The sequence below is a fragment of the Vulpes vulpes genome, chromosome 3 (assembly GCF_048418805.1).
Source record: "Vulpes vulpes isolate BD-2025 chromosome 3, VulVul3, whole genome shotgun sequence".
In the NCBI taxonomy this organism is placed as follows: domain Eukaryota; kingdom Metazoa; phylum Chordata; class Mammalia; order Carnivora; family Canidae; genus Vulpes; species Vulpes vulpes.
Genome location: NC_132782.1, coordinates 130,829,960 through 130,855,868, shown reverse-complemented (window position 1 = coordinate 130,855,868; position 25,909 = coordinate 130,829,960). Strand labels below are relative to the sequence as shown.

The window sequence follows — 25,909 nt, the reverse complement described above, 5'->3', positions numbered from 1 at the left end:
CTCCTTTCTTCCCTCTCTCCACTCCTTCCTTCCAGACAGGAAGAAAAATGCCAGTAGTACATATAGAAAGTTGTTACAGTAAGAGGTACTGTCCAATATGTGTTGCACCCAGTTTATCAGCTAAGTGGTCTGTGATTGTTTTTGCTGACTGGCTTCTTAAAAATTATTATCCTTAGAATTGAAAAGAAAAAAAGGATCACTCCTTAGCTATTTCACCCTTTTTAAAAAAAATTTTTTTTTTAAATTTATTTGAGAGAGAGAGAGTGTGTGCCCATTCATAGGGGAAAGGGACAGAATGAGAGAGAGAGAGAGAGAAACTCAGGCAGACTCTGTGCTGAGCACAGAACCCAATGCAGACCTCAGACTCATGATCCTAGGGTCATGACCTGAGCCTAAACCAAGAGTCCAATGCTAAACCCACTGTGCCACCCAGGCACCCCTATTTAACTCTTTATAGCACCCAAAAAGCACACATGTAATTGTTATAGAATGACCAAGTGAAACTAAATACTGCACTATGGCAGATTTCAATGTAGGAGAGTAGCTTTAGTAATTTTCTTTCTGTAAGAAACTTGCTAACAATAGATATATATCAAAATAACTTGATAAATTGGATTAATTTCACCTGTCTAGTAGGACTCTTAAAAATTTTATGTAAATAAGGAAAAATATATAGTCATGTTAGTAGTGAAAGAAAAGTGCATTACAAAAGGGAGATAGGTTAAAACAAATTTAAAAGGATTTTAAAATTTAACAATATTATGGTTTCTGTGAAAATAATTTTTATCTTGGATATTACTTTAACAATTACATTTATGTTTTATATTCTTTAATCGATACTGCATATGCAGTTCTAGCAGTTTATTCAAAAGAAATAATTCAAATTGAAAAGGTAGGTGGAAAGTATTTACTGTAGTTTTATTTTAACAAAAACAACAAAATTGATATACCTAAGACAAAACCTGGGGCTGTCAGTCCTTTTTCAGGAATTGCAGACTTGGACTGAGAGGTGCCAGGCTCAGTCTGGTTGCTCTCCTGACTGGAATCATAAACTTAGAAGCTATGGAGGCTGTGTCCTTCCAGGTGTACAAAGAAGTAAACAATGCCTGGGAGAGATAGGGAGAGGGGACGAGAGACCAAAAGACAAGAAAAACTGCAAAAAATGAACAAATAAAAAATTTGTTAACTTACAGATCTAAGAGTAGAGGTATAATAAAGTAAATTTGGTTATTTCCACTGGATTTAATATTATACAACTATTAGAAGTTATAATTTTGAAAATAGCAGTGTGAATAATACTTTTGATAGAAAAAATAGGACAAAATAATGAAAAGAAGGAAGGAACTCACAGTGGAGAGAGTATGGACTCTGGCATATCTGGATTTGAATCCTAGCCTTGATACTTTCTAAGAGTCCTTGGGTTGGTTAGTTTATCTTTCTGAGCCTCAGTTCCTCTCTATAAGTGAGATACTTATGTAATAATTTTAGAATTAAACAAAGTAATATATGTCAAGAGCCTAACAATACCTGGCCGGCTGATTGCCCATAATGGTACATTTTTATTATTGTTGACAAATGAATATACTGTGTAGTTTAACTATGAAATTGATGAGAATAGAATACTGGGAATAATGATGTTAGAACGTTAAAATCATATTCTAAATTCTGTAGAATATAATTGTTTTTGTTTTTTAATAATAAAATTGTTTTTGGAGTAAAAATGCCTAAGGAAATAATTTACCTATTCAGGTAAAAAATACAATTAGTAACTGTGAAACAGCCTAACGTTTGTTGCATTGAGATTTTGTTAGGATATTCTATTGGACACCATATTTCCAGATTTCAGAAATGGGAGATTAAATCATTGGAGTTCAGCTTCTTTCATAAGTTAGTAAATTAAAAGAAATGTATTGAATCCACAAAGAAGTCATTGACATTATCTTCTTTGCCCTCTTTCTTTAGTCTCATGATGGTAGGCAGTGTAGGGTAAGTGAATATATGTATATAGGTAGATGTGTAGTCTTGAGAGTAGTTGGAGTGTTCACAAAACATCCCATCTTCTTGTCCAGCAGGGGACAAGGGGAGTAGTAATGTTAGAAGTGAATGATAAGAGATTTGCCTGAGAGCAGTTTGCATTATGCCCTCTGCTGTAAAAACAGGTTAAATTATCAATGTAGGTAGTTAGGTATCTTAAGTTAAAGTGGGAGGGACAGAGGGTGCATAGAGATAGCATTTTATAGATAGTACTTTGTCTTGAGAAGAAATCATTATGATCTAGTGAATAAATATTGTCAATGTGGGCTACCCACTGAGTCAAAAAAGTAGCTTTGTTATATGAGATACTTCTATATTATGACTGTCTTTTAATATATATTTTCAACATTTTAGGAGCCACTGGTAGTGGGGAAATGGTCTGTACAATATGTCAAGAAGAGTATTCAGAAGCTCCCAATGAAATGGTTATTTGTGATAAGTGTGGCCAAGGTAAACCTTTATTTCTTTTAATTTTGTGGAAAAGCTTTATTACATACTTAATGCTCCTGTTGAAAATTAATGATTAAAAATACTTTACATTGATAATTTGAAGCTGTTATCATAAATTTATTCATCAATTGTAAATATATTAATGTAGGCGAAGAGTACTGAAATGCCTTCTTAAAATTGTGTTGCAGTATTTATTAATAAAATAGAATTTGCTTTATGCTTTTTTTGATATTAAGGATATCATCAGTTGTGTCACACACCTCATATTGATTCCAGTGTGATTGATTCAGATGAAAAATGGCTCTGTCGACAGTGTGTTTTTGCAACAACAACAAAGGTATCTTTTAAGTGTTTTGGGCTAAAGCCCTAAATGGAATTTGTAAGGCATTCTCAACGTAATGATTGTGTACGTTCAAAGTTTATGTGACTGAAATGAGCAATCAATGCTGGGTAGAAAGAGGTGATGCTTATTGTTTGACTAATGATGCTTAAGTGACTTGCAGCTATCCTTGCACTTATTTTCTGATAGCGAGTGGTCTTGGAATTGGGGCAATAATTTGAAAGACAAAATAAAGATTATTATTAGTCAAACAGTTTGTGATATGGTAAGAAATTTAGAATGGAAATTTCTTCGGAAGTTTCAGAAGCATTTTTATGTTAAAGAATTGTATTTAAAATTTATCCTTCATTCATTTAAATAACTTTTTCCCTCTAATATAGAGGGGTGGTGCGCTTAAGAAAGGACCAAATGCCAAAGCATTGCAAGTCATGAAGCAGACATTACCCTATAGTGTGGCAGACCTTGAATGGGATGCAGGTCATAAAACCAATGTCCAGCAATGTTATTGCTATTGTGGAGGCCCTGGAGAGTAAGTAAATAGTTATTTTATGCCCCTTAAGTGATTTTTGTTTACATTATCTTCTTTATTTTTGTTATTGATTGTGGTGTGAGAGTGGTAGTGAATTGTAAATGCATGAAAATATCAATAAAGAAAATTAGGGGAGAAAATTAGAGGCCATAGTTATAGTCATCTTTATCATGGAATATGAGCTAAATAAATGAGTCTAAGAATGTTTAGAAATTTATCTTTAACTGCTGGTCACTGGTCCTACTTTTGCTCTTTGGAACTAAATGGGTACATCTTATCTTTCTTAGGAGGTAACTCTTAAAATATTTCAATCGAGCAATCATATTTCCTACTCTCATGATTCGTACCAATAGTTTTTTTTCCAGGTTAAAATCTCCATTATGATCAAACATTCTTTGCAACATGACATCTAACTTCTGTCTTTGTTGCTCTCCAGTTTTTGAAAGTTAATCTTGAAATATGATGTTATGATTAGAAAATACAGTGTTTCCAAGAATAGCCTTAGAATATAATTGAGCTGTTAGAGTTCAGAACAGTATACTTCTATTGTTTAAGGAAAGATTGTACATATTATTTCTCTTGAGTTGTCCCATTTTATTTTTTGGCTCATTTTGGGTTTGTGGTGGTCAACTGATACTTCTAATTCTTTCTTTCTTTATTTTTTTTTAATAATCTCATTAAGCCAAGTCATACATCATGTATTTGTACTACATTTTAAAAAAATGGCTAGTGAATCATTTTATATTTCACTCTTTAGATTGTAATTGTTGGATTTTTGTGTCTTTCTTCCTTCCAGACTCAGTGTTTCTCTTAAGGCAAGGGTACCATTTATTTAATTACTTTTTTAAAAGATTTTATTTATTTGAGAGAGCAGCAGAGAGAGCATGAGGGGTGAGGAGGGGCAGAGAGAGAGGGACAAGCAGACTTCCCATTGAGCAGGAAGCCAGACGCAGGGCTCAGTCTGAGGACCTAGAGATGTCCTGAGCCAAAGTCAGATGCTTAACAAACTTAACCACCCAGGCGCCTGATAAGGGTACTGTTTAGGAGAATGCTGGAATAGTCATTGTCATTAAATGATAGTCATTGTCATTAACGTGTTCAAATGCATGGACAGAAAATGTCTTTAAAAGTTTACCATGACTGAGATATACGTTGTTCAGTGATGAAACATGAATAAGTGAATGTATAGATGAATGAATTTTTAGGTCTTCATTCTGCTTAATCTTTAGTACTTAATGGAGTTTTTTTGATTTAACATTTTTATAACAATTCTTAGTTTTTGGTCACGTGCAGATTTTTAAGAAACATTTGTCTAGTTTCTTTAATCACTTATAAAGGAGATACAGTGAATAAGGATAGAGAGTGATCATTTCCTTTACTCAGTTTACACCTACCATTTAGTTTAAAGTATTGCTCAAAATTGGTGGAAGTTGTCATAGGCATTTTATGAGGTGGGTCATTTGTTGTTCTTTAAATACCATGACCACATGAACTGTGTTTAATATTGCTAGCCACTCTAACTTTAGCAGGGACCTAGCTAAGTACCTGAAACATAATTAGTATTTATTAGTCTTTTGATGAATGAATAACCTTACTTAATATCAGTCTTCTTGTCTTTGTGTACATATGGTTTACAGTTAATGGGGTACTCGTTGAGCAAAATAATTATTGGAAGAAAAGGCATTATTTGGGTGGCAAATAAAGATATCAGTATATCAAAACCATACACTAGCTGAAAATAGACGATATCCTTAGGCTAGAGATTCGGTTTTATTAGCTTCTTCAGCTATCTGAAAAAGAACAAAACCTGCCACAAAGCCTTTACATTTGGTAGAGTCTTTGATTAGACTTACAATTTTGTTAACCAAATTTATTAAATTGCTATTCTCATTCCTTCTCATCATAATGGACAAAAATAATGGAAACACTGGAGAAACAAAGCTGCCTGTGACTATTTGGTATATGGGGCAAATAGCTGCATACATCAGTAACTTCTGAAACTAATCTCCCTTATTCAGTGTAGAGAGTTAATGTGAAAAAAAATCCTAGGTTGTTTTTTGAGATTCTTTACCAGTGTAGGAACCAGGCATTTTTTGACTGGAAATAGTACATGTATCTTTAAAGAGCTTATATAAATTTTCGTGGATAAGAAAAGAGGGGTGAAATCATTCATCAGAGCCTTTTTGGGAAAGAAAAAATTTAATGCTAACTACAGCAAAAATGTCATAGTGTAATCAGAACTATTTTGTTATAATGCAACTTTTGGTTTGGTTTTGTTTTTAAAAGTTTTTCCAAAGGTAGTAATTTTAACCTTAACTCTCTTCTTATAGCTGGTATTTAAAGATGCTACAATGCTGCAAATGTAAGCAGTGGTTTCATGAGGCTTGTGTGCAATGCCTTCAAAAGCCAATGCTATTTGGAGACAGGTGAGAAGGGTACTTGACCTTTACCAGTTGACTTAAAAAAATTTTTTTTTTTTAGCTTTTGTACTGTAGTTATGTTTGCAGTTTCAGATTTCTAAATGTCATTGCAGCGGTGATTTGCAGAGTCACCTTATTTTTTAATTTTTTTTTTAAGGAGTCACCTTAGAGGGAAAATACTGAATGATATACTAGAATTATGCATAATTTTAAAATACAAATAATTTTTGTGCTTTTAGATGTTATTCCAGAACAATTTTAAGTATTTGATCAGTGATTATATTTATTCCTATTGCCCCACAATGCTCTAAACTATTCCCATTGGTACCTTCCTTTAAAGAACCTCAAATGGATCCTATGACAGAAAATTGGAAAAGGCCACAGAATTTTGGTACAAAATTTACACCTTCGATCTAAAGATTTTACAAAAGCAGACCCACTGTACTTTCTGGATTAGGAGAAAGTGGAATAGTAGAGGGCTCTAGGAAGAAAAATGAAAGGGCACTGAACTTGGTTTAAAAATCTGGGTTTAAATGCTGCTTATGCTGCTTACTATCCTTCAGAACTTAGGAAGATCAGCTTATCTCCTTTTATTTTACCAGATTGTTTAGAGCATTGAATATAACATTGTATATGGGGGCTGCTATTGCAATTCATGGTACACACAAACCATTAGTAAACTATACCTGTGTATGAGTCTGTATGTGAACTCTGAATGTCTAATGGGTAAAAAATACTGCCTTTGCCCCCCCATTATGAACTATTTCATCTGTTACTGGAAAACTTTAAATCACAGTATCATAATTCAAATTATACTTTGCTTTTGTGTATCACACAACTATTGTTAGGATATGTACCTGCTGAATATTAGTTTTAACTGTTGGATAATTTGTGTATACCCTTGATTATTCAACATACAGCTTTTCTTTTTTCCTTAGGTTTTATACGTTTATTTGCTCTGTCTGCAGTTCTGGACCAGAATACCTCAAACGTCTACCATTACAGTGGTAAGTATGGACATTTCTGTTAAGGAGCAATAAAGGGCCATGTTCCTAAACCTACAGGGTGAAATATTCTGTATACAGTAACTTGGTTTAAATAAAAAATCGCTTTTCTTTATGCCTGTCTTTATTTCTTTTATTTATCCTTAAATCTGATGTCATTTCACTAAAGATTATCTAGTCATCTTGCTAAAATAATAAAGCCAGTTATTTCCTAATGCATAAAATGTAGCTTTACATGTTTTTTAGATTCTTAAATTCTTATTCATGTTTTTAATTCTTTTGGGTCGTCAGAATAGCATACAATAGAGGAGAGAGGTCTTATACCTAATATGCCAGTTTCTGCTTTGGTGTAATTCTTGGGTATGGGACGTTTGATGAATTTTGGAGATTTACTGATAAAATGCTTATAGTAAATACTTAGGAATTTTTATTAAATGCTTAATGTATTTTAGGAAAAGATAAGATTTAACACATGAATCAGATAAAGTGTTAAAGTATGATCTGTTGTAAGGCTTATATGTAAGTGAAATACAAAATTTTTTATTTTAAGTTATTTTTTCATATAGTTACTTCCTCTTTGAATGTATTTGAAGGAATTATTCAGATATTTTTTACTTTATATTTACTACTGAGTATATTTAATGTTTTCCAGTTATTTCATGTGATGTTTTATTATATTGTGAATATGACTTAGGCTGTTGACCTTTTGGTTACCTAAATACTTCACTTTGGACTTTTTAATTGCTCTTTTAATTTTTTTAAAATGTGATTTCTTAACAAAACCCAAAACATTGTTTTTGTATATTGTGATTATTTTTGGATTCCAGGGTAGATATAGCACACCTATGCCTTTACAACCTAAGTGTTATTCACAAGAAGAAATACTTTGATTCTGAACTTGAACTTATGACATACATTAATGAAAACTGGGATAGATTACATCCTGGAGAGGTAAGTGGTCTTAGAGTTAACTTCATTAGCTGTTTGATGTCTTTTTTGTTTTGTTTTGTTTCTATTAAAAGCAACTAAGATACATGTACAAGTCACACATTTAAAGTAGAATTTTATTTTTAGTTCAGGGTGAAGTAACATTGATGAGGATATCAGGACTAGTCCTCTTATCCTCCCATTTATTGTTTCTTGACTCAGAAAAAAATGTAGAAGGAAGAAGAAAATTACTTGATTCTTCCATTTTCTGAAATGAGAATTGTTGCAGTTAAAGATAGAAGGGAGGGAGAAATCCTAATTATTGTATATTTTGCATTTGGTTCCTCCTCCTGTTTTTCTAAGTTTCTTTTTTTTTTTTTTTAAAGATTTTATTTATTTAGTCATAGACACACAGAGAGGCAGAGACACAGGCAGAGGGAGAAGCAGGCTCCACACAGGGAGCCTGATATGGGACTCGATCCCAGGTCTCCAGGATCACACCCCAGGCTGCCCGCGGCGCCAAACCGCTGCGCCACCGGGGCTGCCCTCTAAGTTTCTATAAGCTTAAGAGATGTAACCAATACTCTCCTTTCCTCTCTTATTGGTACTCTCTTATATATGTATGTATATCTTTGACTTCCAGGAATGGGAGGACCCAGTAATAGTGTAAAATAGTGAGTTAGGGAGGGAGTGAAGCTATCCTAGTTGGAGATTATCCCCCCCATTCTGACATCTCATTTTGCTTTTCATTTGCGAAGTCTAATCACACATGCTGGTTTACAAAGTCTTTTAGAAAAAGCAATATAAAAGTTAATGCATATTCATTGAAGAAGATTTTGAAACCATAGATGAGCACAAAGCAGAAAGTGACTTTAATAGCTACCTTGTTTTTAGCATTTTTAGGATTATTAAAATATGGATATTAACGACTCTTAACTTAATGTTTTGTTTTTCCTTTAGAGAGGGTAGGAATGTTGGGGAAGGGTAGGAGGAGGGCAGAGAGAGAATTTTAGCAGGTTCCATGCCTACTGTAGAGCCCAATGCCAGCTTGGCCTCCATCTCACGACCCTGAGATCATGACCTGAGCTGAAATGAAGAGTCATATGTTTTGACTGAGCCACCCAGGTGCCCCTAACTACTCTTAGCTTAAATAAAAATTTTGTTTTATAGTATGTGGAATTAGATGTGTGAATTTTAGTCACATTACTTTTTGAGGTATAAACTAATATGAAATTTAGGAGGAATTTCTGTTTTTTGTAGTTTTTAGACATGGGACAGTTTATAAAAAGTTCTTGTCAAATAGGATATCAGGGTTTGGGTTGTTTTGGGTTGTTTGGGGCGGTTTATAAAAGGTTCTTGTCAAACAGGATATCAGGGGTTTACAGGGCATCAGGGAGAGCAAATAATGCACATTTAAAAGTTGGCGGTAGATCAGCTACATAAAATATAAATCAAACACTTGTAGAATACTTAGATTTTTAAAATCAAAGATACTAAAATTAATTGAGTTAAGATGTTTTGAGTGTTATAAGTTAGAAATAGAACATTCTTTTCTGTTACATGCTTTTTCTGGATGAAATTTGAGAGAACAAGTGACTAACAAAATTGATAAATTTTAACAAACGAGTAGTAATAGAAAAAAGTAAATATAAGGCACTAGTAACTGTAGTGTTCATTATAGTCATCTTATTATATAATGCTTTAATATATTCTTTTTAAAAATGCTTTATTTCTTGCCATGGTTCTTTTAGCACTTCATATGCAGATACATCTATAGTCTTAGTATATTTTATGGTTCACGTTAAATTCTATCGTAGTTACTTCATGTAGATGGTGGGCACACAATATAAAGACTCAAGTTATTTTATTTCAAATACTATCTTATTAAAAATGCTATTTAGATTTTACTCAAGAGACTGAAAATAGAAAATAAAAATCAGTCTGTTTCAAAGAAAGGAGTTCAGGTTATGAATCTCAGGATTCTCAGTTCTAGCTGTACATCAGAAAAAGTTCACTAGAAGATATATTTTCATTTTCTTTAGCTTATGTAATAATGTCCTAGAAATAAATTTCTATTTCTTATTGCTAATAGGGAATTTTTTTAATTAAAAAATTAAGAACATTATACTCTTTAAACTTTACAATGGAGAAGTTTTACTTTTCTGAGGAGTGTTTCCATTTTTTGGAGCCATCAAATTTATTATCAGAGGGACACTGGGTGGCTCAGTAGTTGAGCACCTGCCTTTGGCTCAGGGCGTGATCCCATCCCAGGATCGAGTCCCACATTGGACTCCCTGCATGGAGCCTGCTTCTCCCTCTGCTTGTGTCTGCCTCTCTCTCTCTCTCTCTCTCTCTCTCTCTGTCTCTCATGAATAAATAAATAAAATCTAAAAAAAAATTTTTATTATCAGAACAAATGATTTTCTAATCATTTCTGATTGCTTTTTCTCTGGATTAAAAAAAGAAAATATTCAAACTTAGTCATTCTATCTTCAGATATTTACAGATGGAAGTAGCTTTTAATCCTCTGTATTAATCTTTTATATCTTTATATTGTCATTATAATTGGTTTTGAGAGTGAGATTTTAATAATGAGACCATAAAATTTATACCAGCCTGTAACATTTATTCAATAATTTTCATTTAGCTTACTTTTAAATGTTTGTGATAATAGAATCAAAGGTAATACAAATAATGGATTATTCTAGATTATTAAAATAGTATGTCTTTGGTTAACTGAAACTGAATTGCAAATTGAGTTTTGTCACTAGTCCAGACTTGGGTTTATAAAACTTTTTGTTCGAAAATCTTTTTATGTTAAAAATCTTTTTATAAAGTACCTTTAATTACTATTAAAACATGGGAAATACTGTATGTTAAGTATATTGTTGGTTAAATGAGTACTTGAGTGTCATTTTGACCATTAGTTCTTACTATATATACTTAGATTATATGATATAGACACTTGCTCTAGAAGTTTCTCTTCAAAGATGAAACAATGCAGAAAAATAGTTATGATTTTGCTCTCTCTTAAATGTGGAGTTTCTTCCCCCATGTGGGTAAAGGGTGACTTGAGAAGTTGATTGAAATTTTTATGGCATTTTGGTTAAGAATACATGTGGACACACTAGTCATAGGGAGGCACTTATATTTATCATTTCTGAGCTGAATTAGGACTTAATTTGAGCTGGTCAAAATTTAATGGTAGCTATGTTATTTTGGAAGCTTCATAAATACTTATTTCTATTTCTAGTTAGTTGGAGCAATTTTAATTGAATCAGTAGTATCCATTTAGTGTTTTGTGCTTTGTTTTTGGTAAGAGAAAATACTATGACTTCTTTTATAACAAAAGAAGTTTCAAAAATACTAAACTTTTTGGAGAGTATATCCTTTCATACTGAAAGGCAAATTTAACATTTATGTATAACTTTTTTTCTTAGTTGGCTATTTTGAGATTGTGAGGAGAAGCTGAAATTTTTAGGACATATTGGAATATAATGATAGTTCTATATCATGTTTCCTTATGTGATTTTTGTTTTCTTTTACATCTTTGTAACCTGATGCCTTGTATAGACTGTAGCTATTTGAGAAACTATTGTTTTGTAATATTTTCTTGGAGATAGTAAAAGTATGTAATGTAACATTTGAGATCCCAAATAAATGTTGCTTAAGGTTTTTATTTAGATTGAGAAATTAACAGTTGTACCAAATTGCTTTTAGGAGTTAAAATGAGATATTCATACTTTGGAATCTGCTTATTATCATTTGTCCTTAATTCCTAATGTGATCTGAAATCCTAATTCTGTAAGGGGAGCCTACTTTTCTGTTAACGGTAATCTTAAATTTTAAACCTCAAAGATTCATAGCAGAGTAGTGTATTGCTACCTTTTGAAGGATGTAAGCGAAAAAGGCATTGATAAAACTTAAATGAAATACTATAGCAGAAATGATGTTTTGGCTAGAGAAGAAATGTGTAATAGAGGTGTGTATTAATAATACTTGAGACTTTGAGTGTTTCATATTAATATGCAGCATATAGGTTGGCAAACAGATGACTTCATCTGTTTTTGCATACTTAAGCCTTGGCAGCATGGAATTCAAACTTGGTGATTTAAAGGTATATTTTATGGACAGGAAGAGTTTTAACTATACTGAATAGCATTTTTGTCTATACAGAATTTACAACCCTGAAAGTAAAAGCTTAGTGTGAGATTAATGTCTGTGATGGGAGGAACAAAAATGGTTATTATGTTAGCAGTATAAATTATAAATCTCATGGTCAGGTGGTCGACATACAACATGATACTCTTTTAGTACAGGTTATTTGATTTAAACTATAATATCTGTACTTAGAGTCTTCAAAATACAGAAAGGAGATCCTTGGCCCCATAATGCCAGTTGAAATTAATACTTCTATGCAAAAGAGTTTTGGAGTGCCAAAGGAACTTACAGGTAAAATTTCTGAGAACCATAGAGAGGAAGTACCAGAAAAAGAGTTCATTGTACTTTTCAAAAAGCAAAAGAGTAGATTTGAGAAGCTAGTTTTGTCAGAAATTGTAGAGCACATTTTTCAGATGTGGTTTGTGAAGATTTAAAAAGCAATAAGGAAAAACACTATTAGAATAAATCATATTAAATACACTAGTTTTTTTTTTTTTTTTTTATATGGTTAGCCACACTGGTATGTCAAATGCTATGGGTGTAGTATAGACATAGTATAACTGAATTTCACATTAGATACTCAAATTTGAACTGGTTAAGTTTAAAAGTAAAAATTAAATGGATATGTAGCCAATTGAATAATAGAAACAAAAGCAGTCAGTGTCTTGGAAATAACCTTGACAGAGAGTCTCCTGGAGAGCCACAGAGTTCTGTCTTTGTGTCTACCCCTAATTCAAGAAGAATGAGAGAATCTAGAGAGAAGATTATCTCAAACACTGACCTGAAAACCAAATCAGATTAACAACAGTTATAAAGTTCTGCTTTTAGACTTAAATATACAACCAACCAGTTCAGAAGAAGCAATGTATGATAGCGAATACTTGATTTGATCAGTTTATCTGATAAGATTTTTGAGTTGAGATGGGGAGGTGAGGGATGAGGAAGAGCTGGAATTAGTGAGCCAAAGCTTAATATGAAGTAATCATGTAATGTGGCTGCTAAAAATTTTCAACTTAATTTTAAACTTAGACATATCCTATACTTAGACATGATAGCTGCTGTCAGATATTTGAAGAACTGTCTTGTCAAAGAGGGAATAGAAGAGTTCCAGGAAGAAAGGTTTTGTCCACCTATGGATTGGGCTTCCTCAGTGGGTACCTCATCAGCTTTCATCATTGGTAATATTTAAACCAAGGTTGAATGACTATCTGTACTATATATTAAAAGGGATTGCAATATTGTTGGAACTTTGAATTAGATGGACATCTAGAGTGTCTTTCAAGCTTTAAGGTCTGATTCTGTTATTTCTTCTTTAATAAAAATTTTCCGTCATTGAACACTACAGAAATTAAGAGGAAATGGTATGGTTTAGAGGCATGAGCACAAAACTGTCCCATTTCTTTCTTTTTTCTAAAAGCACCCAGCACATTAGCACAGTATGGGCTCTTAGTGAATGTTGAATGAAGGGACTTACCATCACCTGTGTTCAGATTCTAGCTCTCTCACTAATCAGCTATGTGAATTTGAGCACTTTATTTAACCTTTATATCTGTTAACTAAACTGTAAAATAAAGAGAATTGAAGTAGATGGCTCTATAAGTCTCTTCTACCTCCAACATTCTATTTGGCAGATTTGTTCGATCTTTTTACCTGAAGCATTTCTGAGGTTTGGAAATTTAAATTGGTAAAGAGTATACTGGTGGTACCCTTGAAAATCAATTGTAATATTCTGGATTTTTTAAAAAAGCTTTTGTGGCTTGAGTTGAAAATGGTCCTTTCATAATTTATAGTTTTTGCTATTAGGTCTTTAAACTTGGAAGAGGCAGAAATGACTCTTAAGGAAGCCCTTTTGAAACAAAATAATATTTTCTAGAATTGGATAGTTTTCAAAATGATTTGTGATAAGAAATTACTGAGACATTTTGAATTTTGGGGCTGGCTAAAGTCTATAACTTTTATGAAATAACCCCCTCCCCCCTGAGTTTCACAGAATTATTCAATGTTATAGAGATTATTGGGTTCTGCTAATATTACAAGTATCGGGAAGTAAAATTTTATATTTCTCATTATATTTTATACTGTCACTTATTAGTATCAATTAGAATATTTATTAGAACCTATATATGGTTGATATTAAAGTCATTCTAATGTATTATTTCCTCAGATTATAGAATTAAAATAAATTTAATAAAATCCCATTTTTGTAGTGTTTTGCATTTTACAGTTCTTTCAGACATATCATTTGATTCATATAATTACTAGTAAGGTAATTAGAGAAAGATTTTTACTCCCTTTTTCTAGATAAAAACACAAGTCTTAAGAGATTAAATGGCCTTAGATCATACAGCTAGTCAATGAAGACGTGGAATTAGAACTTAAATCTTCTGACTTACCAGTCAGTACACTTTTCTTCTGCATCACATTGCCTCTGTCTAGCACCTGTATATTACTAATTGATGAAATTATAGTGCGTTAAATTGTTTCTTGATACTTCACAGCTGGCAGACACACCAAAATCTGAAAGATATGAGCATGTTCTGGAGGCATTAAATGATTACAAGACCATGTAAGTTGATTTATTTTATGTATCCCTATGAGGGAGACATTTAGTAAGTATAAGGAATAATGGCATTGTTTAAGAATTGTGGGATTGGTGTTTAGAACTAGTACAAACCATTAAAGCTTTTTAATGTCCTATTCTTTTTCAGTCAGAGGTAAAGCAGTGATTCTCAAGGGTTGGAGAAGGGAAGAGCATTCCTCTGGGACTGGTGGATGAGATATTGATATCTCAGGGGAATTTGGCCTGTTCAGTTGAAAAACATGTTCAGTAATGACTTGTTTTTATAATACAGTATTCTGAAAATAAAGTCTTAGCTGGTGGGAAAATGCAAACAACAGTGGAAAGTATTATAGAGAATATTGGTTTTAAAATGATTGAGATTTTCTATGGTTTTAAGATTCGTTATTGTCATCAGTTTCAGAGAAGTAGTATTAGTACTAAGTTTTTGATAATTGATTATTGTTTAATATATTCTTCCATAGGGCTTTCCTTTTTTAAAAAAAAGGCAAAAAAGGCATATCTACGTTTCTTTAAAATATTTAAAAGTTTCAATAGAAATAATTTTGTAAGTGTATATGCTGGCTCTAACCAACCATTGAGCTATTTTATAAAATACTTGTTTGTAACAAGTTGCTTTTTTTGAACTTGACGGCGTTTTCTCCTTAAAAATGTCATAATTACTAGTAGCTAGATCTTTAGGCCAGTTCAAAAAACCATAAAGTGCTTGAGCAGTTACTGTGCTGGTAAAAATACTTTATGGGATGTGAATTCTGTAATCCAATCTAGGGTACCAGATAATACATTTGTTGCTATTCTGATAGAAACGAGAGCTCCCCTTTCTCAAACCTGCATAGCAGTGGAAGAACATTCCAACCAATTGGTGTAGTGGTTCCTGAGGCTAGGCAGGGTCCAGTAGAATTAAGGTAGGTGGGGATGTTTTGGAAAAAGGAGCCTGAGGACTTTGGGAAAGAATTATGGGGCACATTTTTCAGAGATCTAAACCCACACTGAAATAACCTTTCTCTGCTCCAGGTTATTTCCAGTTCTAGATCTGATACACTAGATACTCTTTATTTTTTTGGACCTCTCATACTGGGTCCTCTTTACCAATGCTAATAACACTTGTTACTTTCTGACCAGTGGATCTGACAGATCCACCCTGGAATATAATTCTTCTTTTCCTAAATATTTTTGGACATCTTTTAAACAGATGACACCAAAATATGGGAAAACACATGTTAGGACTAAAAAGACACTACTCTACTCTTCTTTCTTTAAGAAGTCAGATGCCACATTTTAAAAAGGGAAGTGGACATGTACTCTTCTCCCTTCCTTCCGATACTATCCATCCCTCTTTATATCCTGTGGATTTGGCTCTGGAGCAGATAAGAATCAATGAAAGCAAAGGGAAAGAGTGAGTTGTGTAGTATTGGGTGGACTTTCATGTGTAAAGGCTTTATATCTGAAAGTTATGAGTTAGGGTCTGCCATGTATATGTGTTCAGTTTTTAAATTTTTAGTTAATTTTTTTAAAAATTTAGGTTTATGTCTGGGAAAGAAATAAAGAAGAAGAAGCATTTGTTTGGGTTGCGAATTCGTGTTCCTCCTGTGCCACCAAATGTGGCTTTCAAAGCAGAGAAAGAACCTGAAGGAACATCCCATGAATTTAAAATTAAAGGCAGAAAGGCATCCAAACCTATATCTGATTCAAGGTAAAAGTTGATCTGTGGCTTAGTTTTTCTCTTTAGATTATTTGTAACTAAAAATGTATTATTTAGTCTTACTAGTATATTTGAAAGTACAAGCGGTAGTTACCTTGATTTGTTTTCCTGTTTATAATTTCTTGTTTAGACAAGGTACAAAGAGTTAAATTAGATGTTTATTTATTTATTTTAGATCTTAGGCTTTCCAGGAATAAGCCCTATTGATTTTGTTAGCAGACAGCTTAAGTACTGGCATATTCATTTGTTTGTTCATTTCTCATTCGTTCATTCATCCATTTATTCATTCCATATTTCAAGCACCTTACTATCGAAGTGCTGTGGATGTAATAACAACAAGACAGACTTTCTTTCTGCCCTGATGGGGTTTACAGTATAATGGGGAAAAGTGACAAAATACAGATCATGCCAGTGCCATCTAGAACATAGCATATGGTTTTAGATTGTACTGGGATGGATAGAGGGTGAAACAGTCTATTAAGAAGAAGGCTTAAGGAATGCCTTAATATTTAAAATGATATTTAAGCTGAAACACCAAGAATGAGACTAACCTAACAGTGTGAAGAACAAAAGAAGAATACTGCAGGTGGTGGAAATACAAGTATGAAGGCTGTAAGGCAGGTTCTAGGAAATCACAGACTATTTAGGTATGAATGAAGGCTAGAGAATAACATCAGGTGTTGGAAAGTTTGGGTGGGGCCTGATCATATAGAGTTCTGTAAGTCTTCTAAGGAGTTTTGGTTGTTTTTTAAGCATAATGGAGAGCTATTTAAAGATATAAGCAGATTGAATTATCCTTTAAAAATACTCCTTGTATGCTATTTGGAGAATGAATAGGTATAGAGTTTAAGAATAGAAGCAAGAAAAAATGCTTGTTGTCCAGGTGAGAGATTGCCCTGGTAGGTGGTATCAAATGGAGAGAAAATAGATCCAAGACCTCTGTTGAAGACAGAATTTATTGCCTTTGCTAATGAATTAAATTTATGAAAGAAAGGGAGGAATGAAGTTATATAATGCCCAGATTTCTGGCTTGAGCAACTGGTCAGTGGTGATATCTGTTATCAAGACCTACAAGAACAGATTTTGGCAAGGTGAGTGAAGCATTCTTCTGTCTCATACCAATTGAGTTTGGGATTTTTTATAAGGGATATGTAAGTGATGATGTTAAGTACAGACAACTGGGTGTATAAAGCCAGGAGCCTCAGGAGAGATCAGGGCACATGATAGAAATTTGGAAGCTGATTTAGAAGGCCTTGAAAATGAGTGAAATTGCATAGGAAGCAAGAGCGGGGTCGGAGTGGGGGGCTACTGTGACCCAGAATAATGCCCTGTTATCATTTGGAGATTTGGAAGAGGTAAAATAAACGAAAGAGGCTAAAAAAGAATGATCAGTAAGTTAGGAGGAAATCAGGAAAGTTTGGTGTCTTGAAAACCAAGAGAAGGGGAGTGTTTCAAGGAAGATGAGCATATTAAACAGTATTGAATACTGCTGAGAGGTGGATTTAAGATGAGAGAAAAATGTTTATTGCATAAAATAACATTCTGTTATTACTGACTTTGACAGAAACAGGAGGGTTTTTTGTTTTTTGTTTTTTGTTTTTTTTTGGAGGTAAGGATAGAAGTCAGATTGAAGTGGTTGAAGTGTGATTGAATCCAGCATTGCTCAATTAACATGTCAAGACTGGGCTTTATCTACAAAAAAGGGACATAGGCAGATTCAAAATAATAATGATGATAATAAAGGAAAAGGGGAAAATAGGAAATAATCTTTAAGAATTCTGAATGAGAAGGGAGAAAGTGGAAAGGATATCTGTCACCAACACTCAGAAGTAGTTTTATTATGAAGAGAGGTAGACAAATGGAAGTTTGAAGAGGAGAAGGAAGTACTCAAGTGATGATTTTTTAATAGATGGAAAATTAATTGGAACCTATTTTTATGTGCTAGTAGGAATGATACAGTGGAGAGGAGATTGGCACAGGAGAGTGGGAAGGTAATTGAAGATACTGTAAAGTCCTTGAGAAGCTAAAGGGAAAGGGATTTAAAACTTAAATGTGGGAATGGCCTTTGATTAAAGGACTTTACACTCTTGTTGAAATTGGGTGAAAATGGGTAAAGATGCTAGTTCTATTATAGAGTTGACATTTGGAAGGTGACTAAGATTATTGCATGGTAGCTTCTGTTTTCTAAGTGAAATAATAAGTTGTAAAGATGGCTGAGAGGTTTGTGCAGAGATTTAAGGAGCAAATAAAAGGTATGAGATAGTTATCTTGGAGAGTAAGAAAAGATAATTAATTACACAGGGTTGACAGTGTTTCATATCCATTTGAATTTGTAATAAAGTAGATACTGCTTTCAAGTTTTTTTTTCCTAAAGGAAAAAATTTTCCTAGCACTTTCAGATTTTATCATCAATCCTTTGCTATCAGTTGCCCATATTATGAATTAGAAAGTTTACGCAAATTTTCTCATTCCTATCATGATGTTAATAAGATAACTCCATATGTGTTAGCTATCAGGTTTTCATTTGATGCTACCAGGAAATGGTTCAACTTTCTTTAAAGGCATTTCTCTATTCCTTCTGGATCCTGTCTGTGAATTGGTCCTTTTAATCTGAGAGTACTTTCTTGAGTCCCAGAGTCCTCTATAAATGTTGATCTCCCCCCCTCCCCGCCCCACCACCACCAAAATGTATACCCCATCTACCTTATCCTTGAGACTTTTGATTATAGTTCTAGTTATGCTTTGTTTTTCTAGTTGCCTTTCTCCTTCCTTGTACTTCCCCAACTTTAGTTGGGTGCCTGGAGTAGTTGTCTTCTGGTTTTCTCCATTCACCTCTTTCTAGCCTATTATATATTATTATTCCTCCTTTTCCATGTTTTTTTATTTAAGTTTTCCTGGGTAATTTTCTTACAGCACTGAACCCTTTTTATTAGCCTGCTTGTATATATCTTTGTTAACTTCTGACTATATTTTGAACCCCTTCACACAGGAAAAATCTTTATATTTCTATGATCTAATATTAATATCCCTTTTATATGGTAGATATGTTTGTTGAATAAATTAAGTAGATGTTCTATATGTTGGTATTTGTCCTTTTTCTTCTTCCCTTCTATTAATTAGAGATAATCTTTGACCATTGTTTTTCCTCCCCACTGCGTGGTGCTTGGATGCTTGCTTTTATGTCTCAAAAATGGTTTTTTAGATCTTTGTAATTGTGCCTTTTGAATGACTTCCTGCCTGTAAGAAGAATTCCTTCCTCTACACTGCCACCCTGGGCTTCATTCTCTTTCTTATAAACATAATTCAGGGATAAATATATATTCATTTCTAAAGGCAACCTGTGTTTATAACTATTATATTTTATTAATGATACTTCCTGGCTCCATGTGGGTAACTATTAAATTTGTAATAACTTTTAGTAGTAAATTTTTGAAATATCTCCCAAGTACCCACATAATACCTAAAACTACCTAAACTAAATATTGAGCTTCTGGGAGTTTTGAAATCGTCTCTCCAATATAAGTAGTCTATTTGTTTTTGTTTTTGCTTTTGAACTCTTAGGTGCTATATATTTTTCAGAATTATAAAGAGAACACTTTTTTTCCTTAAACCTTTCTATGTAAATACCTCTTAAATCAAGAAATGTATATTTAAATTAGAATGTATTATCTATGCCCTTGACTAAGCTTATAGATTCAACTTACATTTAATTTCTTTGTTTTTATATTACCATTAATATAAAAATATAATAAGTATAACCTAATTATTACATAAGTAGAGCCAAGCCACTGTGTATTATATATTGTCTTTTTGTTTTCTTTATGTAGAGATTAAATACTTAATGGTTTTATGTTTCAGGGAAGTAAGCAATGGAATAGAAAAAAAAGGAAAGAAAAAATCCGTAGGTCGTCCACCGGGCCCATATACAAGAAAAATGATTCAGAAAACTGCTGAGCCACCTTTGGTAAGAGGACGTGTTGGTATATGTTCTCAGAGAGGAAGGATGCTTGAAGTTAACTGAGAAATGAGCATCTTTTCCACTTACTTTAGAACAATGCTTTAAATATGTCATTTTTTATTTTGCAGGATAAGGAATCAATTTCAGAGAATCCTACCTTGGATTTACCTTGTTCTATAGGGTAAATAGCAAGTTATTTTCTCCTATCCTAGGAATTTTCTTTGGGGGGAAATGAGTATTTCTATTGTAATGTAATATAGTCGTTATACCATTTAAATTCTTTTGTCTCAGGAGAACTGAGGGAACTGCACATTCATCCAATACCTCAGATGTGGATTTCACGGGTGCTTCCAGTGCAAAAGAAACTACCTCGTCTAGCATTTCCAGGCATTATGGGTAGATATTTTATATTCATACTCCTTACTCATTTTCTTCTAGATAATTTGTTTCTTGTAAAGTAATGATTAAGTAAATTTTTAGCAATTAAAGTGATTTAAGTATGGCTTTCAGCATTTGGGAAGCAATCCATATGTAGATTCCTTAGGTTGTTAATATTTATCAGGAAATTTTCCTTTTGAACAGAAAAGAGGTATACTGGTGTTTATAGCCTATGTTCTTTTACTTGAGACCTTTTTATGCCTATAATATTTAGGTGTGCCTTGCTCATGAAGACTTTTTTTTTAAATATCTAAATCAGACATGTAAATCCTTTTGTTACTAAAAGGATTTTAAACTCAGGATTCCTGTCAATAGCAGACTTCTCCTCTAATATTTTAGTTAACCTGACTATTCAGAAGGACACTTTTCTAAAGCATGATAATACCAGGTATGAAGAGAGAGTTTCTTGGGGTCAGAGCTATGAGTTTGCAAGTTTTATATTTCCCTTAGGGTTTTTTTTTTTTTCCTTCCAAGATTTTATTTATCCATTCATGAGAGACACAGGGAGAGAGAGAGAGAGAATGAGAGAGAGAGAGAAAGGCAGAGACACAGGCAGAGGGAGAAAGCAGGCTCCCTGTGGGGAGCCCGACGTGGGACTGGATCCTGGGTCTCCAGGATCATGACCTGGGCTGAAGGCAGCGCTAAACTGCTGAGCCACCCAGGCTGCCCTATTTCCCTTAGTTTAATTTTTGTTCACAAATGAAAAACTGCTCATGTACATCATACGAAATTCAGAGTATTAAAAAGCTTAAAATGTAACTCATTTTTTAATGAATTATGATTAATAGGGTGAACTATTTTTGGCCTCTTACCCAAGCATTGTGCTGATCTTCATACATATATTGTCTTATTTTATTCATAAAACATTCTGTTGAATTGTAAGTCCTATTATTCCCATTTTAAAGATAAACTGAAACTAAGTTTTAAGAAATATGCCAAACTAGCATGTTTATTGGCAAGCATAACAGAGCTGGGATGTTGAGTTGAGTAGTGTTACTGTTAAAGCCTTTGAATTTAGCTGTAATGCTATATGCTTCCCTTGTTATAAAATTGTAAAATCATTGAGTTCCTGAGCTGAAAATTACTGAAAGATGATCTATTTCAACCCCTTCACTTAATCTCTTCATAGAAGAGAATACAGAGGAATATTTGAATTTGGCCAATATCACAGAGCTAGATTCAGGGGTACCCTGATTTCTAGTTTATGCTTGTTCCAGTTCATTATATTACTTCACTAGGCCTAGAACTGGTAATAAGAGAACATTTATTCTAGTTTTACCATTTATTTAAGCACAGGGAACAATGTTGAGTATGGAGTAGGTGCTTATTAAATATTTGCTGTATTGAATGAGTGAATGAACTGTCTTCTATTTATTGATAAGACTGTTGACAATATATAATACAATAGGGCCTCTTCTTGGTAAGAATTTGTCTCATTGGCCTCGTAATTAAAAACTTGCTCTGATTCTTTTAAGCTTAATAGTACATTGTTAAGGAAGAAAAGCTCTTCAAAGGTCAGCCCCAAGAAGGTGATGGAATCTAACGAAGGCGAGTGATAATCCATTTATAAAAATAGCATGTATTGTTTTGGTTTGGCTGACTTTTATGTCAACAAGGATATATACTTACAGTAGAGTGATAGAAAAAAAATCTGAGAATGTACTGTTTGGTCAGAGGATGCTTTATAAACTCAGTAGACAATTATAGGACTCTGTTGTTCCATAGATTATCTGACTCCAGAAAAAGAACTCGTACAGGAAGATCTTGGCCTGCTGCAATACCACATTTACGGAGGAGAAGGGGTCGTCTTCCAAGAAGAGCACTCCAGACTCAGAACTCAGAAATTGTAAAAGATGATGAAGGCAAAGAAGATTACCAGTTTGATGAACTCAACACAGAGATTTTGAATAACTTAGCAGATCAGGAGTTGCAACTCAATCATCTAAAAAACTCCATTACCAGTTATTTTGGTGCTGCAGGTAGAATAGCATGTGGTGAAAAATACCGAGTATTGGCTCGTCGGGTGACACTTGATGGAAAGGTGCAGTATCTTGTGGAATGGGAAGGAGCAACTGCATCCTGACTGTAGGACTGAACATTATGTTCACTGCACTCTCATTTTCTGTAGGTACAGTTCAAAGCCCTAAAGGATAAAGGAGTCTGGCTTTTACTATCTTTCTTAAAAAAAAAAAAAAAAAAGTCAAAAAATTTCACAAAAGGAAATGATACTAGCCTTAACATGTACCTGTCAATGTTATGGATATTGTCATAAAAAGATATCTTTTAAAAATCAGAACAGAGACTTAATTTTTTAAATCTTAAGATTTGTAGAATGTTTCTAGGATAGGATATTAAAAATGATTCAAATCCATGCATGGTGTTAGATAATTTTTCTAATTATTCCATTGAGTCAGTTTTTGTGATTAGTGGTTATCAGATCAAACAGATCATGTAGATAGATAGCACAAGTATTTGGAGAAACGTTGTCTGTTTTGTTACCAAAATGTTGGAAAAAATTTATTTCAATACCTTTCAGATTTCATAAAGTGCAGTGTATATAATGCCTACTAAAAGACTGTAAAATATTGAAATTTTCTTTCAAGCAAAGTGTAAAAAATATATTGAGCCTGTAAATTGCTCTGTGACTAGACTTCATTGTCGTCTTAATATATTCTTTGCATGTGCATATATATACACAAGGGTGTATATATATGTGTGTGATTATGTGACCTATGCAATACAAATTATGGGAATGGGCAGCTTTGGAGTATATATCCCATAATTCTTTTTTCAGGAATAGTTGCAGTATTTACACAGCAGCATTTCTTCTCAGGCTTTTATTGGGTGCTGTTGCTTGCTATGTATGAAGAGAAATGTGTCAAACAAGTTTAAAGTTTAGTGTGTTCTGAAGAAGGGTGTGAACAACAGTGTTCATGGGCTTTTAGAATGCTTTTCAGTTTCAGTCCTTGTAACTCAGCTGTTCAGTACCTAAAACCAATTCAAATAATATGAACATTATTTCCTACTAGAAGTAACGTTTTCAAGTTTTCATGGCACATTATGATTGTAAATGTCTCTCAGTTTTAACAGTAAGTCTATAGGAGTCCCGTGAAGATTCCTGAAATGTCTGTAGTAACTGTTAGTCATGTTGAATAAGTGTAGTATGAACAAAGTATTTTATTGCACAGGGTTAACAAACAGTATGTTGCCTGACAAGGCTACTGCTGTTTTATTACAACATTACCTCTTGTTTTTATAAAATGTACCAAGATTTAAATTGATAACTTTATTTTACATGTAAAAAAACAGTTTCTTTTATCACCAGTGTTAGAGTTGTCTTCTGTTTCTTTTTGTTTTGTTTGTTTGTTTGTTTTCTTTTTTAGCCAAAGAGTAAACAGAAGAATATTCTTATTTTGGTGGCTATTCATTTTACTCTTAAAAGTGATTGGTGGATTTTGCCTAAAAATTGGGGAATTTGCCGCCAAAATGAAAAATATGTAAAGTGTAGTGGTTACAGAGCGGTAAAAATGTGGGTTAGTACTTATTTATTCCATTGATTGATTATTTGACTGTTTATAAAGAAAGTTGCTTTATTTCTTTAAACATCTTCAAAAGATGACCTTTTCTTATCACATTATAGCCAAAAGAAGCAGAGAACTTCGTTGTCCTGCATTTGGTTCCTGGTTGGCCAGGTATAAATGAGCTTTACAAAAGTGCAAATTAAAAACTGTCACTTCTGTTTACCTCCACCAAAACTTGATTTTCCCCTAGCTATTAATTTAAAGTTGCCTTTCCTGCAGCTGCAATATTTTGAATAACACACAGAGTTTGTGTTGATTTTGAATGTTTGTTTATATCTAGGGGTAATGGAAAATGTAAATCCCGTGTAACCTTATTCACTCCACCTGTATCATATTATTTCATTTTCCCCAAAGTCCTTTAATTCTAACTGAACACCAGCAGTATTTTTAGTAACTCTTTCTTTAGTATACTTGGAAGATGATTTATTAAGCTGAACTGTCTTTAGACGTAATTATTGTGAATGTCTGTCTTATTTTATCATGGTGGTTCCACATGGCTCTGATGTTCAGTTTGTATTTTTGGAATTGCTTTACTTAGAATTAAAACAGACCAACATTAAATGTGTGTATTTTTTAAAGAGCTAATGAGTTTTGCTTCTGTATTTGCTTGAAAATACACACTGATGCAGTAGATGACTGCTTTTATCTAGCCAGGGAGCTGAGGATTTTCCAATTCCATTGTAAATATGTTCACTTGAATTAATCGTTACGAAACTTGGCTTTCATTTTCCTCTTGTCCCTTAAATAGTAATTATTGTATGTTCATCTAAAATGATCCTTTAAAAAATAAACTACGTTTAGTCAGTTTATACACTTCCTACTTGAAAGACAATATATCTCCCCCTATCTACATTGTCCCCAAAATTCAAAAAAATTCAGACTTTTGACTTTTTTTTTCTTTTTCCTTATATAGAAGGTGTCAGGTTCACATCAAAGGATTTTGGTTTTGTTTTGTTTTTTCCTAAAAAGCTTTGCCCCTAGACTATAGAAAGAAAAGATGTAAAAATAGTATGCCTTACTGGTTTTAATTACATTTTTATTCAAAACAAATGCATTTTTATAAATATCCTGATTATAAAATGAGAAGTATGGATTCTTACGTGATCTGACTAGATCAGAATGTGAGCTTATCAAGAGTTATTCTATAAATTCTAATGTAGGAGTGATGAAGTCAGATCTTGCTAGTCATCTTTTGTTACTAAATGTTTAACAAGTAAATGTTCACTGATGTGTGAGTGAGGGTACCTCTCTCCTTATATTTTACAAGTTACGTCCAACTGTACATGTTTGGTTTTTATTGTGTATATATTCCGAAGATTACTGTTATCAGTGTTGGAGGTAGTGTTGGAGGTAGAATTCTTTTGGACTACTTGGTTGAGTTCCTATCAGGTACTATTAAGTTTTGGTTGGAGCATTGTCTGACTTACATAGTTAAAGTAGACTGTTGTATAACGTAATTCTAGAGTTGTTTGAATGAGGATGTGATGACAAAGGAAGATGTCCATGCACCTTTGGAAAATAGTAAAATGAATGCCCTTTTTAATGTGGGGAAGTTTTCGTCTTTAAGTTATATTTAAATACTTCTACAAATAATACACTCCCAAACATCTCCTTTAATTTCTTCTGTGGCAGTTGATCAGTCAACTTCTTTCCTCAGGAAAATAAAAACTTAACAGTTAAATGTAAAGTGAGAATTTTATCTGGTAATGGATTCTTTTATAATTAGTAGTGGTTAAGAAACCAGATGTCAAACTGATAAAAATTTAGAGATGAGAGAAGCTATGAAA

General features: G+C 33.1%; 1 protein-coding gene across 3 annotated transcripts in view; it reads left to right on the top strand.

Annotated features, from left to right (window-relative positions):
- The window catches only part of MTF2 (metal response element binding transcription factor 2), a 63,311-nt gene extending 38,609 nt beyond the window's left edge, over positions 1 to 24,702 (top strand). For all 3 annotated transcript variants that reach the window (XM_025996509.2, XM_025996510.2, XM_025996511.2), the window contains 12 exons: positions 2,389 to 2,484; positions 2,721 to 2,821; positions 3,205 to 3,353; positions 5,684 to 5,779; positions 6,712 to 6,780; positions 7,605 to 7,728; positions 14,364 to 14,431; positions 15,966 to 16,136; positions 20,004 to 20,109; positions 20,232 to 20,284; positions 20,395 to 20,499; positions 22,267 to 24,702. In XM_025996509.2, the coding sequence (XP_025852294.2) occupies positions 2,389 to 2,484; positions 2,721 to 2,821; positions 3,205 to 3,353; positions 5,684 to 5,779; positions 6,712 to 6,780; positions 7,605 to 7,728; positions 14,364 to 14,431; positions 15,966 to 16,136; positions 20,004 to 20,109; positions 20,232 to 20,284; positions 20,395 to 20,499; positions 22,267 to 22,624 (1,496 nt within the window). In that variant the 3' untranslated portion in view covers positions 22,625 to 24,702. The remainder of the gene's footprint in view (positions 1 to 2,388; positions 2,485 to 2,720; positions 2,822 to 3,204; positions 3,354 to 5,683; positions 5,780 to 6,711; positions 6,781 to 7,604; positions 7,729 to 14,363; positions 14,432 to 15,965; positions 16,137 to 20,003; positions 20,110 to 20,231; positions 20,285 to 20,394; positions 20,500 to 22,266) is intronic.
- The last annotated feature ends 1,207 nt before the right edge of the window (positions 24,703 to 25,909 follow it).